The 14,582-nt window shown below is 42.1% G+C and overlaps 1 protein-coding gene and 1 long non-coding RNA gene across 8 annotated transcripts in view; one reads left to right on the top strand and one right to left on the bottom strand.

The window, feature by feature from the left end:
• Positions 1 to 13,255, bottom strand: part of LOC307219696 (uncharacterized protein C8orf34 homolog) — an 85,777-nt gene extending 72,522 nt beyond the window's left edge. For 2 of the 4 annotated variants that reach the window (XR_013840514.1, XM_079983106.1), the window contains exon 1: positions 12,678 to 13,255. Coding sequence is in view for 2 of the 4 variants with exons in the window: in XM_079983106.1 (XP_079839232.1) it covers positions 12,678 to 12,746 (69 nt within the window). In the remaining 2 variants the exon portion in view is untranslated. Of the gene's footprint in view, positions 1 to 12,377; positions 12,409 to 12,677 lie in introns of those variants that run through there. The other 2 variants (XR_013840515.1, XM_079983107.1) reach the window with 2 other exon arrangements.
• Positions 12,615 to 14,582, top strand: part of LOC307219770 — a 78,983-nt gene continuing 77,015 nt past the window's right edge. For all 4 annotated transcript variants that reach the window (XR_013840535.1, XR_013840536.1, XR_013840537.1 and 1 more), the window contains exon 1: positions 12,615 to 12,710. This is a non-coding gene — a long non-coding RNA (uncharacterized lncRNA). The remainder of the gene's footprint in view (positions 12,711 to 14,582) is intronic.

Below are 14,582 nucleotides of genomic sequence, written 5' to 3'. Positions count from 1 at the left end.
CCATCCCTAAGACTGTCTCTGTCAATTCTGACAGGAAGGCAGTTAGGCAGTGGGGTGGGTGATACACCAACAAGTTATCTGTTCCGTTTCCCCAGCTAAACACCAGGTACAAACCCCCAGGTGCACTGGCTTCCTGACAAGAGACATAATTTTTGTAAATGGCAGCAACTCCACCACAGCCCTTCAGCCTATATTAGTGCTTCACTAAGTATCCAGTCACTAATTCCCAACAGTATTTTTTTCTGCCTCACAGAAATATTTACTGCTTGATCTTATAACCCATGACACCAGTATAGTAATCTTTATATCTGGTTTTATACTGACAGCGGGGCCATATCACATAAACAATTGTTATGCTTGCAAATGCTCTCCCTTACAGATCCACAATGCGATGTAAAGGCCACCATAATGCATTATTGTGTTTTTAAAAAGAAGCATTGTGGGTTGTAGAGGATTTATGCAGCTTCTTCTCAAAAACCATCTTCTCAGAAGTTCTTAAAAAACCAGCAACCTAATTTACTTGGAAGTAAGTCCCACTGAGTTCAATGACACTGATTTCATTATTTAAGTGGATTGAGTCTAAGTGGATATAGGATTGAGCCATTTCATGAACAAAAAAGAAATATTAAGCTTATGGCTTCTATAAGCTAATTAAAAAATTACCACAGGGATAGTCCCCTCTCTGTGTCTCTCTCACACATTTTGTTTCCAAAAAATAATCACAGATGCAAGTGATAAACCAAGAAAGACTTAAAATGCAAATTGCTTCAGAACTGAATTGCACATTAGAAATAAAACCTCATTAATCCTACAATAAGAAAACCAATAGCAATTCAGGTGAATATTGCAGACTTCTCCTCTTTAAGTGTTTCATTGATTTCCATTTTCATGAGGTTAAAAAAAGCCAACTATCGTTTTAAAAATTCAGGTCCTACTCATTCAGTGAATAGGAGGTTAGGAAGACAGAGAGGCATGGTAAAAATAAGATGTCCTGGATTCTGCCTGCCATCTTCTTGTATCTCAGCCTTAAATACGTTTGTTCAAATCCAAAGCTATTATACAATATATGCACAGGGCCTATTGCAGCAATAAAACTGCTAGCACATTTGCAAAGCTAAGCAGGGTCCGATATGGATTCAAATTGGATGGGAGATTGCATGCTGAGATTCCTGTATTGCAGGAAGTTGGACTTAGATGACCCTTGGGGTCCTTTCCAACTCTACAATTCTATTTTATGATTCTATGACCTCTGTGTGAACAGGGCTGCTTCAATTATGGGAACTAAATCCCAGGAAGCTGCCTTATATTGAGTCATAACGGTAACGGTACCCCTGACTATTAGACCCAGTCGCGGACGACTCTGGGGTTGCAGCGCTCATCTCACTCTATAGGCCAAGGGAGCCGGGATTTGTCCGCAGACAGCTTCCGGGTCATGTGGTCAGCATGAGTAAGCCACTTCTGGAGAACCAGAGCAGCACACGGAAACGCCGTTTACCTTCCTGCCAGAGTGGTACCTACTTATCTACTTGCGCTTGATGTGCTTTTGAACTGCTAGGTGAGCAGGAGCTGGGACCGAGCAATGGGAGCTCACCCCATCATGGGGATTCGAACCACCAACCTTCTGATCGGCAAACCCTAGGCTCTGTGGTTTAGACCACAGCGCCCATACCATTGCTCTATCTAACTCAGTATATTGCGCACACCGAACCAGCTCACACCTAATGCTAAACCATGGTTTAGTGGTATGTACATGATTTTCTGTGACAGTAAGTGAGTGCTGCAACCTCCTCTTACCCCTGGCTAGGAGAAGTTTTGCTTTACATGGTTCCTGGCTTCTTGTTATACACAAAGCAATACTAGTTTAAAACTAATTTCAGCATCATAACCTATGATGTGAAATTGCTTTGCAATTGGTTAAAGAGTGTCTTAAAACAAGATTCCTGGTTAAAATCCAGGAACTGGTTGAAGTGAAACTGAATTGTGGCTTATTTGCCTTCTCAGCAGACTGGGACGACTAGAAAGGAGAGAGGAGCGTTCAGATATGTTCCCGCACAGAATGCTAAATCAAGGTTTAGTGGCATAGGCTTTCCAGTGGTTTAGACAAATATCTTTCCTAGCCCTGCTAGGAAATGCCAAGGATTGAACCTAGAACTTGTCATGCAAAGCATAAGCTCTATACTTGCTACAGCTCCTTCCTTTGCTGTGAGTACACAGTACAGCCTTGATACAGAATATTCCTCAATGCTGAAGCGAACACAGCAGCTCTCACATAAATGGTAGTTTATGCACCAACACCAAAGGTACTGGATCAAAGCTACTGCTTGCAAGAAAGTCCAGATGATTTCTAAAGATTGCTTCCACACAGGTGGAAACTTCAGCCTAAGTTGATACTGTTTTATTTATCCATTGGAATGCTTAAGTAAATATTTTAATTTAAAACACACAAATCCCATTAAGAATAAAAGCTTGATCAGATATTCTTGGTTTATTGCCACGATTCTTGTTTTATTGCAGACTTCATGCAAACTGTATGAAGTTGCAGGGAGCTAAGCTGCAAAGGCAGGAAAGCTTAGCACCTTCACCTTGTGATTTATGTATTATTGGACAAAACAGATACAGAGAGAGAGAGAGAGAGAGAGAGTGCGCGCGCGCAATCAATATGGGCGGTCTTAAGCATATACCTGCTGGCCTAGCAATGCAAATTCTGCTGGTGAAAAGGTGGATGCTGAGTGAGCAGCTTCCTTCAATAATACCCCTAGGTTCATCTTGATTCTAAGTATACTTCAGAAATATCAAATGCACTATACCAGTATTAAAAAAGAGGATTTAGAAGCCTTGCTTCACCCCAATCCAAAATATATATGAAATAGAAAACAGCAACATCAAATCTCTTCAGCACTAAAAACTGCTGCTGTAGAAAATTTAGCTGTGTGCACTGTTTTCTCCTGTGATTGCACAAAGCCTTTTTAGATACTGTCTCTTTTTTTAAAAAAAGCAACAACTAAAAGCTCTGTTTTTAAGAACGTACACCTTAACACAAAACATGGTACAAGTCAACACTGCAAAATGCCTTAGTGGTTTTATATATATATATATATATATATATATATATATATATATTATTTTGAACTATAGCAACAATTCCCCTTTATGCTAGCCCTGATGAGTTATTTACCGCATTTACGGTATGTACCATACAGCCTGTTTTTGTTGTTTTAAGTTATTCCAATTCCTTTAATTGTTATGATTGTTTTATTTTGTTCTCTGAATGTTTTTAGCTGCTTTGAACACTCTTATATTGGAAAGGCAGCATATAAGTCATTTTCATTAATAAACAGAATGCTACCTTTCTTAACAAGTTCAGGTAAGCTGCCAGTACAGCCTATTGCCAAGGAAAAAATACTGTGATACATGCTCACATATTTATTGACTATAAAGTAAGCCCACAACTTACACACATTTAACTTGTGTGCATTCAGCTATATGCGTGTGGTAAAAAAATTAAAAGGGGGCAGAATTCTGGGGGGAATTACTTTGGCAATCCCCTCCACCATTGAACCCAATGTGTTTTGAATATACACAATTTTGGCTTTAGCTGCAAACTCCAGAATGTAACCCTTGCATAAATTGTGGGCTTACTGTATCTTAAAATGTTGCACAGTTTACTAAGAAGACATTATGCTGCAGCCCTATGCATATTTATTTACACATCAGTAAACCCTACTGGACTCAGTGGGATTTAGGGCCAAACTAGAAATTACTAGAAATGTGTGCTTGTTTCAAAAAAATACAAATAGTAGCCATGGGAAGATGTGTATATATGTGCATAATAATTACTGAGGACTTAGCTACTTTAATAAAAATGCATTATAACACAGTGACACCAGATGGCACTGTAGAGCTGAAATTGCAACTCAATTATATTTTCAATTGTGAGATTTACAACCTTTTTTTGCAGAGCATTTTCCTAACCCTCCAAAAATCAAAGAAGAAAGGAGCCACAAATCTGACTTAATAGCACAGTATTTGGAAGTAAACTGCAACCAGATCAGGCTTACTTCTGAGCAGGCATGATTAGGCTCTGACTGCCACAATAGGATTTTTATATACCACATTTTTCCGTGTATAAGACGCCCCCTATTTTGGGGGACTAAAAATTAAGAAAATGCACTATGCACTATCCATGTATAAGACCCCTTATTTTAAACTTCAAAAATTTAGGAAAAAATATAGTCTTATACATGGAAAAATACGGTATATACAGATTTGAATTCCTGACTTTGAGCATGACTAGAATGCATAGTTTTCATTACCATATGGGGAAACTCTAATATTAGACTGTTACCCAAAAGCCAAAGCCTGTAGCCTTAGAATGACATGGAAATTCATTTTCAGAGAGATGTAAGATACTATTTCATATCAGCAGAACCTACATTTCATCAAGGATCTATACAGCAGGGAATCTGTAGTCAAAACTAATTATATTGATTTAGCAATCAGGAAAGATCATTGCAGACAAAATTACTGATCTCAGTCATAATTCCCGTTTCCCACAGGTGAGGAAATCTGCTTTTTCACAGGACGTAATCACAGACACAAATCTGCCAGGTTAACTATTTGACAGACGTATAGCTTTGTGAAATATTATCCTAAGAACTACTGGAACGAAAGTATGTATTTTCATTGCTTCATGTCATTTTGATACACTGTGTTTTGTTATTCCAGCCTATGACTGAGGGCATCTTACCTTCAAACTAGTAGCTCTAGTCACAATCACCCATAAGCAAATGCAACATGTGAACCAAATCAGTGACCACAGATATAATCGGGGGGGGGGGGGGTATTTGATACTGTTTTAAGCATTCTGCCTCCATGTGACAGTTTTTCCAGCTTCCAGCTGGAGGAAAATGTACAATATGGTTACCCTGACCAGAATGAACATCAGGATATTCTTTGTACTACAGGCAATTTTGGAGACAGGACAAAAAAAGAATGAAGTGAATCAGATTGTGGAGATTATGCAAATGTAGGTAGGCTTGGACACTTTCTTTGTAGAAATGATGACACATGAGAAACTGTGGAGCATGGATTTCGAATTGGGATAGAAACCACAGAGTATGTCTCTGTTCCACACTTTGAGTATCAAGGATGTCTGTGCATTTAAAAAAGGTTTTTCACATATCTAAACATCTGCATGCATATTGGGACCCAAAACCATAGCAGGGGCCCCAGAAATATGTTCATGAGTATATGTAGTCAATATGTTACATATTTGCCATGAGAAACAGTGGTGTACGCACATGGAACACATTTGCTGTGTAAAATTAGGACTGCCACCAGAGCCCCATGTCTCGGAAACAAGCTGTGCCCATGTTGCCCAACTTCCAGTCATCATTACAATGAATGTGCCACGTGATTAACGCTTCATGCGTACTCTCTAAGCGTCCCCACAGATGGTTTTATCCATGGCATACAACATTTCCCCCTGATAATGGGAACAGGTTCTGATTCTGCAGTTTCCTTGTAGCATGCATGCATCACTTTCATGTTAAGTCAAGGAGGAATATGCAATCTCTTCTCACGCCCCCCATAAGGTTTTAAAAGACTATGCGTGCGCATGACTATGAGAACCCAAACATTGTGAGGAGACACCCCAGATTCAAGAGAAAATAGACAAGCAGTGAGCCAGAACCATGCCACAACAAAATATTGTACAGACCAGACCTCAAAAAAGGGCAAGAAATCAAGGTGTAACACACATCATTAAGAATGGGGCATTTTACACAGGTGACAAAACTGATATAATACAAAATGTTGTGGAAAGAACATGTACAGTCTAGACATCTATTTATGCCCCCCCCCCAAATGTAGCTCAAAATGGTTACAGCCATAAGAAAGCCCTCCAAATAACACTTTTTAGCTCACAAACGCTGGTTTAACACTTGAAAAACAAATTCTTCAGCCAGTATAAAAGATTAGGGAAATAGTCTTCATAACATTTTTTAAAAGTTTGCACAGATTTGAAAGTCCCTTCGAGTAAGGAAAATGAACCCTGTCACTTTTGTTTAGTGATTCCCGGAATGGTGATCCTAAATGCACTTGCAGCAAAAGGACAGTCCAAGAAAGAACTTAGTGTCTGAAAGAGCTCATTGTGTGATTATATAATACATAATCAGTAAAAGTGAAGTGCAGTAAAAAAAAGGGGGGGAACCCTAATTCTAAACATCAATCAAGCCTCTGATTAGGGAATCCAGGTTAGGATGTATGGCCAAAATGCCCAAATCTATAAGGCACATGTAAAAACTGACAGACACATATGCCGGGGCACAGCTTTGCTACTATTTACCTCTCAAAATAAACATTCATTCTGAATTTTTCCTTCCTTAAAAGCCCCTTGTCATATTCTACTCTGCTTTTCTTAGTTACAGGTCCTCTATACTGCCATTAAATGAGATTTCTGACTCCTTTTTTTCTTTGATTTTTGTAGGGGTAAGGAAGACAAAACTTATCAGAGTTCTCCATCAGGTTGGAAACCACACATGTAGATTTCCCAGAATGCCCCCTTCTGAGGCATCCCCCAACCCCCAGAATAATAATAGGGCCATCTACCATCAACCGTGTGAGGAAGATTTCAGGAGAGAGGGAGGCAGGCAAAGACCACTTCAGAGCATGATCCTGCTGGACTTCTCAGCCACAAGATCATTCTAACCAGTGCTACTTTTCCAGGAGCTTACCCAGGGTGCATGTTTCCTTTTAGAAATGAGGCACACTGGAGACTGCGGTGTCTTTAGGATATATGGTTTATTTACACATATATACTTATATCCTTAATACCCTAAAAGTCTTGCTTCTCGCATAGCCACAGCCTTGGATACAAACACAAATCAGATAGGCGGGGTATAAATAATTTATTATTATTATTGTTATTATTATTATTATTATTAAATAATTAGGCATGCCTCTGACTCCCTGGCTTCCTAGCCTGCTGCTTGCTTCCAGCTCTCTTAACACTCAACTCTGCCCTTTGTCTTTCTACCAGTAAGTTGAGGGAAGAGCACTCATCCATTTGTTGTCTGGCACAGGGCTACTTCCTTTGTTACCCTAAGGGCCCATATTTGAGGACCATTACCAAGATACTTGTCTGCTTATTTCCACAATTAGAATCTTTGCTTAGATTTTACCACTTGCTGGATACAGGAATTAGAAGGGGCTCAGGCATACAGCCTATTCCTCCCCCCCCCCCACTCATAACAGTACCCAATGTGAGCCTAATGTCAGTAGTCATGGGATGGAGCTGCCCTCCCAGCACTGGTGTTGCTACTACTATTATATCCATGCAACCCCAACCTTGCCGCCACCCGAACACCTTCCAGGTAAGCAGCAGGGACACCAGTGTTTGGAGGGTGGCTCCACCCCACCCCCCACTAATGCCTAATGCAACCTTTAAAATGCATAAATAAACACATTGATCACAAACATTACATAGCATTTTCTGACAAAACTAGGGCCAGTCAGTAAGAATAAGAAATTAGCCTTGAGGACAAAAATTCAGAATCGTGTTTGGAACAAACTTTACCACTGCTTTGCAGGTTATGGTATTTTAAAAGAAAAATACCACCCCCATGAAAAATCAATTTCAGCCAATACACTAGTAAAATTAAGAATGTGTTTTACCAGCTATCCAGCTATTTCTTGGACGTATTATGGAAAGAAATTATCTTTAAACTCTGTATTTTTCATCTTTACTAAAGTGCATTTGTATTGCCCTGATGGCCAGGTTCGTTTGGGGTAGCTTAGCGCAGATTTCCTTTCTAGACCATGCAATTAAATATATATTGTTTGCAGTTTAGAATGTACTTTGTACTTTAATTAGATGCAGGAAAAGCATTGTTAATATAAGCTCACCATGAACATTTTGAATAAACTGACACTCATTAATGAGTCAGCTGGCAAACAAGCTTGCACACTACAGTATCCTTGTTCTAGTACATATTAAAAGTAAGAGAAGGCATAAGATTTGCTGTGAAACAAGCACAAAGGGTAGGTGGGGAGCCAGAATTAAAAATATGATCATCAAAAATGTATTTTTCTTACCAATGTATTGTGTTTCCTTTCTACAATAATAGCTAATATTAACTTCTACTAAATTTTTATTATTCCTTAAAATGCTGCCACCTTATCAAATTTGGGGTATTATTTTTTAAAAAAATCATGCTGCATTATATTATGCATAGCCATTTTTAAATATTTCTCTAGAACAGACTGCGGCATTCTGAGTGTCTCAGAGAAAAAATAGCATTCAAAAGCTTGAATTTCAGTTCCATTTCAGTAGGTAAGATCTGAATATATATTTTTGTTATCTGCAAAAAGAATCTGATCTTTGCCATTTTCAAAACTTGCAATATTTTTAGAACATGTATCTTCAAACACTTTGGGGTATTTGTTCTATATCACAATCCTAGACATACCTACTCAGAAGTAAAACAAATTAAAAAATTAAAAAAATGTCCAGTAGCACCTTAGAGACCAACTAAGTTTGTTCTGGGTATAAGCTTTCATGTGTGTGTGCACCACTCAAACTTTTCATTCACTAACAGAAGTCAATAACCATATCTGCTCTTTTACAGAAATCAATGGTATTTCCCCTAAACATAACTACATTTCTCATGATGCATTTTTGGCTTAGTCTTCTCCTCAGGAAGACGATAAACACTAGTTTGGTGAGCCACAGAAACCAACTAACTAAAAATGTTGTTATGAAGCCAAAGTTGGCAAAATCAAAACCGAAATAAATATGAACCTTGGGGGTGGGGAGGTGATAGCTGTACTTTCTAGAGAAGGAGGTGCTGAAGAGAACATCTTATGAGCCCCCTCCTAAATCAGTAGCCCCACCCCAGCAGACTTACCTACTGCTGGACTGGAGGTGGCAGGCTATAGTGGGCAGCTGTGAACTGCCTACCATTTTAGTTAACCACAATATCCATGAACTAGAATCACTCTGGGGCATCTGCAAAATCAAAATCATCACCACCACATACAATTAAAATGGCTCTCAAACCCAGCTGCCTGGCCCAGAGGGCCATATTAAAAGTGGTAACATGTTTGGAGTCTATAAAGGAATATTTTGAAGACCATTCATGATTCTATGAAACACTTCATAGAAGTGGAATAGTGCAGTGGTTACGGATCTGGGCCAGCAACAACCTGGTTAAATCTCAAATCACAGCACAATCCTAGCCCTGACTACTTAGCACTAAGCCCTATTGAATTCAATAGGGCTTTGCCAGGTAAGTGAAATTAGGATTGCTGCCTTAACACTGAACATGAAGACAGTTTAGAAGCTGCAACTAGTGAAGAATATCTCTGGTTGGACACATATTATGCTGGCCTTGAAAGATCTGAACTGACTGCCAATTAGCTACTGAGTCCAATTTAAGGTGTTTACGTTGACACAGTAAGTCCTAAACAACCAGAGGCCCAGATTTCTGAAGGAGTTTCTCTTGCCACATTGACCTACCCAGTTGTTAAGTTCAGCTGTGGAGTCCCTGCTGGTGCTATTGCCACCCTCAGTTGTGATGGCACATCACTAGAGGCCTTTATTTGCGGTAGCCTCCAGGTTGTGGAATGATCTCCCCATCTTGCACCATCAATGTATGCTTTGCAACTCTTTGTCAAGATTCACCTCTTTACCCAGGACTTTGATGGAGTGGATGTTCTCCCTCTTCGTGCACTGCTGCTCTGTGCTGCTGTTTTGTTCTTTTGATTTTATTTTTGTGCTTTTATTTTATTATATTAATGAAGATTGCACTCATTTTAATTGTGGTATTTTTGCAACCTGCCCTGGGGTCCATTTGGTGAAGGACAAACTATAAGAACAAATAATAAACAAATGCCTAGGCTCCTCTTACTAAGAAAATGCCAGACTGGTCAAAATCCAGTAGGCTACAAATATTCAGTTATGCTGAATTAGTGTGCTCAAGACCCAGAAGCCACACAGAATTCACACCAACTATTAAGTCCTCTATATAAGTGGCTAATGAATGTGGCAAAGATATGTAATGTACTACTGTTTTATACTTCTCTAAATTGAGTATATTTATTTGTTAGTGTTGTGCTCCTATTTTCCACAAGTTACATAATGCTTTGTTCTGTCATTCCAGAGCAGCCTTTCTCAACCAAAAGTCCTCAGGTGTTGGACTACAACTCCCATCATTCCTAGCAAGCAGGGCTAGTGGACAGGGATAATAGAAGTTGTAGTTCAGGGAGGGGGGGCGGAGGTTGAAAAAGGCTGCTCCAGAGGGTGGGACCCAAATCAACAAATTATAAGGGGACTTCAACTAAACATTAGGAAGAACTTCTGCTTGGTACGAGCTATTTGGCAAATGGAACAGGCTGCCTCGGAATGTGGTCGAATCCCTTCATTAGATGTTTTTAAGCAAAGGCTGGGTGATAAGCTATCAGAGATGCTGTAACAGTGGATTTCCTGCAATAAATAGCAGGGTGCTTGGACTAAGTGACCTTTGATGTCCCTTCCAGCTCAATTATTCTTTGCCTACATTCACAAAGACCAAGTAGACTTAAGTAGGTATGATTTCCCTGACATAAAAACAATAGAGATTATTCTACCATCTGATTCCCTAACGGTCCACTAGAAGTATGGCAACATAACATTTTGAGGGAGTAATGTGAATAAAACTTAAATATTAAAACTATATGACACCTCTTGTAAAGGTTAACAAAGAAATTGAAGTTGCAGTTGGGAACTGGACACTTCTTTGATCCTCAGCCACTATATTCTTTAGAAGTACCACTTCATTTCACAATATGCACAATATTACAATGAGTACATTTTTCATTACAGCTTGGCAGTAGTTTCCTGGCAGTTTGGTAAAATGGTTTTGGGATAAATACGTTAGTTTTTTTAATTCTTCATACATAAGTATAAGACCAAGGCTTGTGTCACAAAAAAATTTAATGGTAAAAAAATGAATACAGTACTAAAAGCATAATTCCTTTAAAATGTTACAGGAAAATTTGGCCAGCCCTTTCTTTATAGATGTTTATATCAAAGCAAAAGCTATATAGAGAAATGCTGCAACCTGTGGAGAACAAACAGAATAATTGCAAATGCAGAAGGACATAAAGAAATAAAGCCTTAAAATGCTCCAATGGGACGGGTCACTTTTATAACTTATCTTCTCTTTTTAAAAAAATCTGCTTTGTGCTTCCAGTAAATCCTGAATTAATCTCTCGCGTGGTATTTTTGTTTCAGATCAGTCAAAAGAAGATAATAGCTCTGGTGTTATCTATGCTGGCGTGCGCAGCATGCTTAAGTCCTCAGCTATCCTCTGGTTTGCTCTCAGAGCACAGCAATGCTGCTTTTGCATTATATCCTGAAGCAAACACTCCCATGTGCTGAGTCTGCATGTGGAGCCCTCACCAGTCCCCCTGTCCAGGGAGACTCTAGAACACTTTCCATCCCTCACATTGACATGACAGGGAGGGTGAAGCACAGCAGCCTCGGGCTGCCTTCCGATGCTGGGCAGTGCAAAGTCACTCTCTGACCCTGTGCCCTGGCAACTAAGAGGACACTTTCTGCCCTGGATTTGCCCGCACAGAGCCAGGCATTAATCCACAAAAGGCTGGACTATATGCACAGCCTAAAGGTGACAGATGATTCCAACTCAGTCCAGTTTTGCTGACTCTCAGCAAGCGCAGTGACAGGAAAAAATAATCAAGGAATGCCTTCAATGGAACCGACTGTCCATCTCTACACACGTGACTGCTCAGTTTTAGTGTTTGAAATGTTAGACCCATATAAAGAGAAGAGGAAGGAGAGTTGCAAAGAGAGATGTGCAAGTGGTAATATATGCACACGAAGCACATGCAACAGAGGACATGTATGCAGGCAAAGGAGCTCGGTAAAAAATAAAATGAAACTATCTAGGATGAAAGAATTCATATTAGTGGGAAAGACAAAAAAAGAAGACAGATCAAATACAGAACATGTTGGATTAATAGCAAGAGAACAGTAAAAGGCAGGAGAAAGGGTGCACATATATATATGGATGCAGTTAAGCAAAGAGACTTGTGCACCTGCCAGAAAGAGAAAACGTGCAAGAAGGTTGCCTGAGTCACTGGTGAGCAGGGCTTCTTTTTTTCCTTAACAGGTGCACACCAAGAGGGGTGTGTAGGGAGGAGAGAAGTTGCTCTTGGTATGAGATGCTCCTTCTGGGCAATTCTCAAAAGAACAGGAGCACGACCCTAAACTGAAAACGGGCGGGGGCGAAGGGAGAGTTTGGAACAGAGGAAAACGAAGAGCGTGTGCGAGAGAGGGAAACAGGAGGCACAGGTGAATTCTCTGAGGTGAAGCATACCTGCATGCAACCTGCAGAGAGGTGTACACACACACACACACACACACACACACACACACGTTAGAAAGTAGTCCCGCGGGCGGGCGCTCGGCCCTCAGACCGGTCCCTCACTTGTTCCTGGTGTGCCTCACAATTTCAATTGAAGGCGAGGCTGAAAGTTAACTCGGCGTGACCCGCGCGCGCGTTTGCCCAGAGGAATGGCGCGCGCGCAGGGCTGCTGCTGCTGCTGCTGCTGCTGCCGAAAGGAGCCGAGCGCCCCGGGCTCGGGGCAAGCCAGCCGGTGGCCCGAAGCCGCCTTACCTCGAACAGGGGCCCGATCTTGTTCTTCTCCAGGTAGGCTTGAATCCTGTTCTGCTGGTGAGACGCCATCAGATTCAGCTGCCGCCCGGGGCGAGGGGCTGGCGTGGCCGGGTTGTTGTTGCTGCTGCTGCTGCTGCTGCTGCTTCAGCGACTCCCGAGGTCCCCTTTTGCTCTGAAGCAAAAAGAGGAGGGAGGGAGAGAGGGAGGGAGGGAGGAGCCGGCGGGACAGAGACGGAGAGAGCGGCGTGGAGAGGTCCGGCGGACGGCGCCAACTCGCCTCCCTAGAAGCCCGCCCGCGCGTCAGAGCCGAGCCCAGCCCAGGCTGCGAGGCGGGAAAAGGCTGGGGTCTCTCGCTCCATGGAGCGCCGGGTGCTTGGAGGGAGGCGGCGGGAGCAGCCCTCGCGCGAGCGCTGCCTGGCTGCTCGACAGACACTCGCTCCTTGGTTACAGGGAGCGGAGGAGCCGCGGCTCCTGCTGAAGCCGCCTCGCCAAGCTTCGCCTCCCTAGCGACAGCGCCTCTCGCAAAGCCAATGGCAACGGCGCTGCTCTTTCCCAAGCGCGGCCAGACGGGGGAGCCGCTTCCCTCGCCAAGGAGGAAAGCCGTTTCCTAGGCGGCGTGGCGTCTCCCGCCCCCGGTGGAAAAATGTGGGGAAGCCACGGAGGGGCTGCAGGAAGAGGGCGCGCGGTGGGATGGCATGCACGGAGGAGGGCGCTTCCGAGTCTAAAACGCGTGCTCAGCGTCACTTGTGAAAACGCTTCGGACTCCAGAAACACAAACCTCAAGTTCCCTCAAGTTCCAACACGCGTGTTGTTGTTTTATTCTCTACAGCCCTTTTGGCCGTTGCAAACAACCCCGGGGAAGCATGGAGGGACGAACATCCCCCCTCATATTCAATCTGAATCTTTTTTTTTTTTTTTTTTTTTTGCCTATTTTGGAGGTTCTCAGATACTGAGGAGGGGTAGAAATTTTGGAGAACTGTGCAACTGCCATAACAGTCCGTGAAGATGCATCTTCTTTAAATATTAATAATAGTCTTTAAGAGATCCATGTTACTTTATTTCCCATAAATAATCACCTGTCCTCAACCATTTGCGCCACAGGGTCTTTTCAGGAGTACATGACATTTCCCCCACAACTGAAGCACACAGCCCCAATAGGAATGTTTAATAGCCCTTCTGGAATACGCTGACATGAGTCCCCTGCACACCTGAAGGGGCTGCCATCAATCACGCTACTCCATTAAAAAGTCACTCCCAAGGACTATTCAAGTGTGTGGGCCTAAAACCTTTAGGGCACGGGTGGGCAAGGTACACAGTCCCTCCTGAAGAATATGATGGGGGCCACATGTCAGTTACGGGGTGGGGTCAAAGGGAAAAGGGGACGGAACAATGAATGCAACTCTTAACTTTGTAAAGTCAATTCCAGCTACGCAAAGAGGTTTCTACACCCGTCCAGGTGAGCAAGAGGCAGTTTCACAGTTTCAGCACAGAAAAAGTACTCAAGGAGGGTGCTGTTAAGTTGTGGGTGAACATATCAGACGACACAGCGATTCTTCAAACAGCTCTTGTTTATTCACAGGCCAGAACAGAACTGAACTGAAGGGTTCAGTCAGCCTGCTTATATAGAGCTCCAGTACAATGTAACTGTAACAATTTTCTAAAACTATCCAATCACTGAACGTCACTTTCAATCCCTTATTTCCATAACTATCTACAGTATCCCCCTGCTGGCCCAGGGTGAGAACTTCAATACATAACAGGTGCAGAGGAAGAACATTCAGGGTTGTGGCCTGGAGAGCGGATGTGCTGCCCACATAATACTGGGGGCTGGATAGAGAGGCCTGGGAAGCTATGTTCAGCCCCCTGGGATTCTCTACCCTAGCTTTTAAGGCTGGGGCTTTGGCA

Source organism: Podarcis cretensis (genome assembly GCF_951804945.1).
Source record: "Podarcis cretensis genome assembly, chromosome: 7".
Taxonomy (NCBI): domain Eukaryota; kingdom Metazoa; phylum Chordata; class Lepidosauria; order Squamata; family Lacertidae; genus Podarcis; species Podarcis cretensis.
This window is presented reverse-complemented; position numbering and strand designations above follow the sequence as displayed.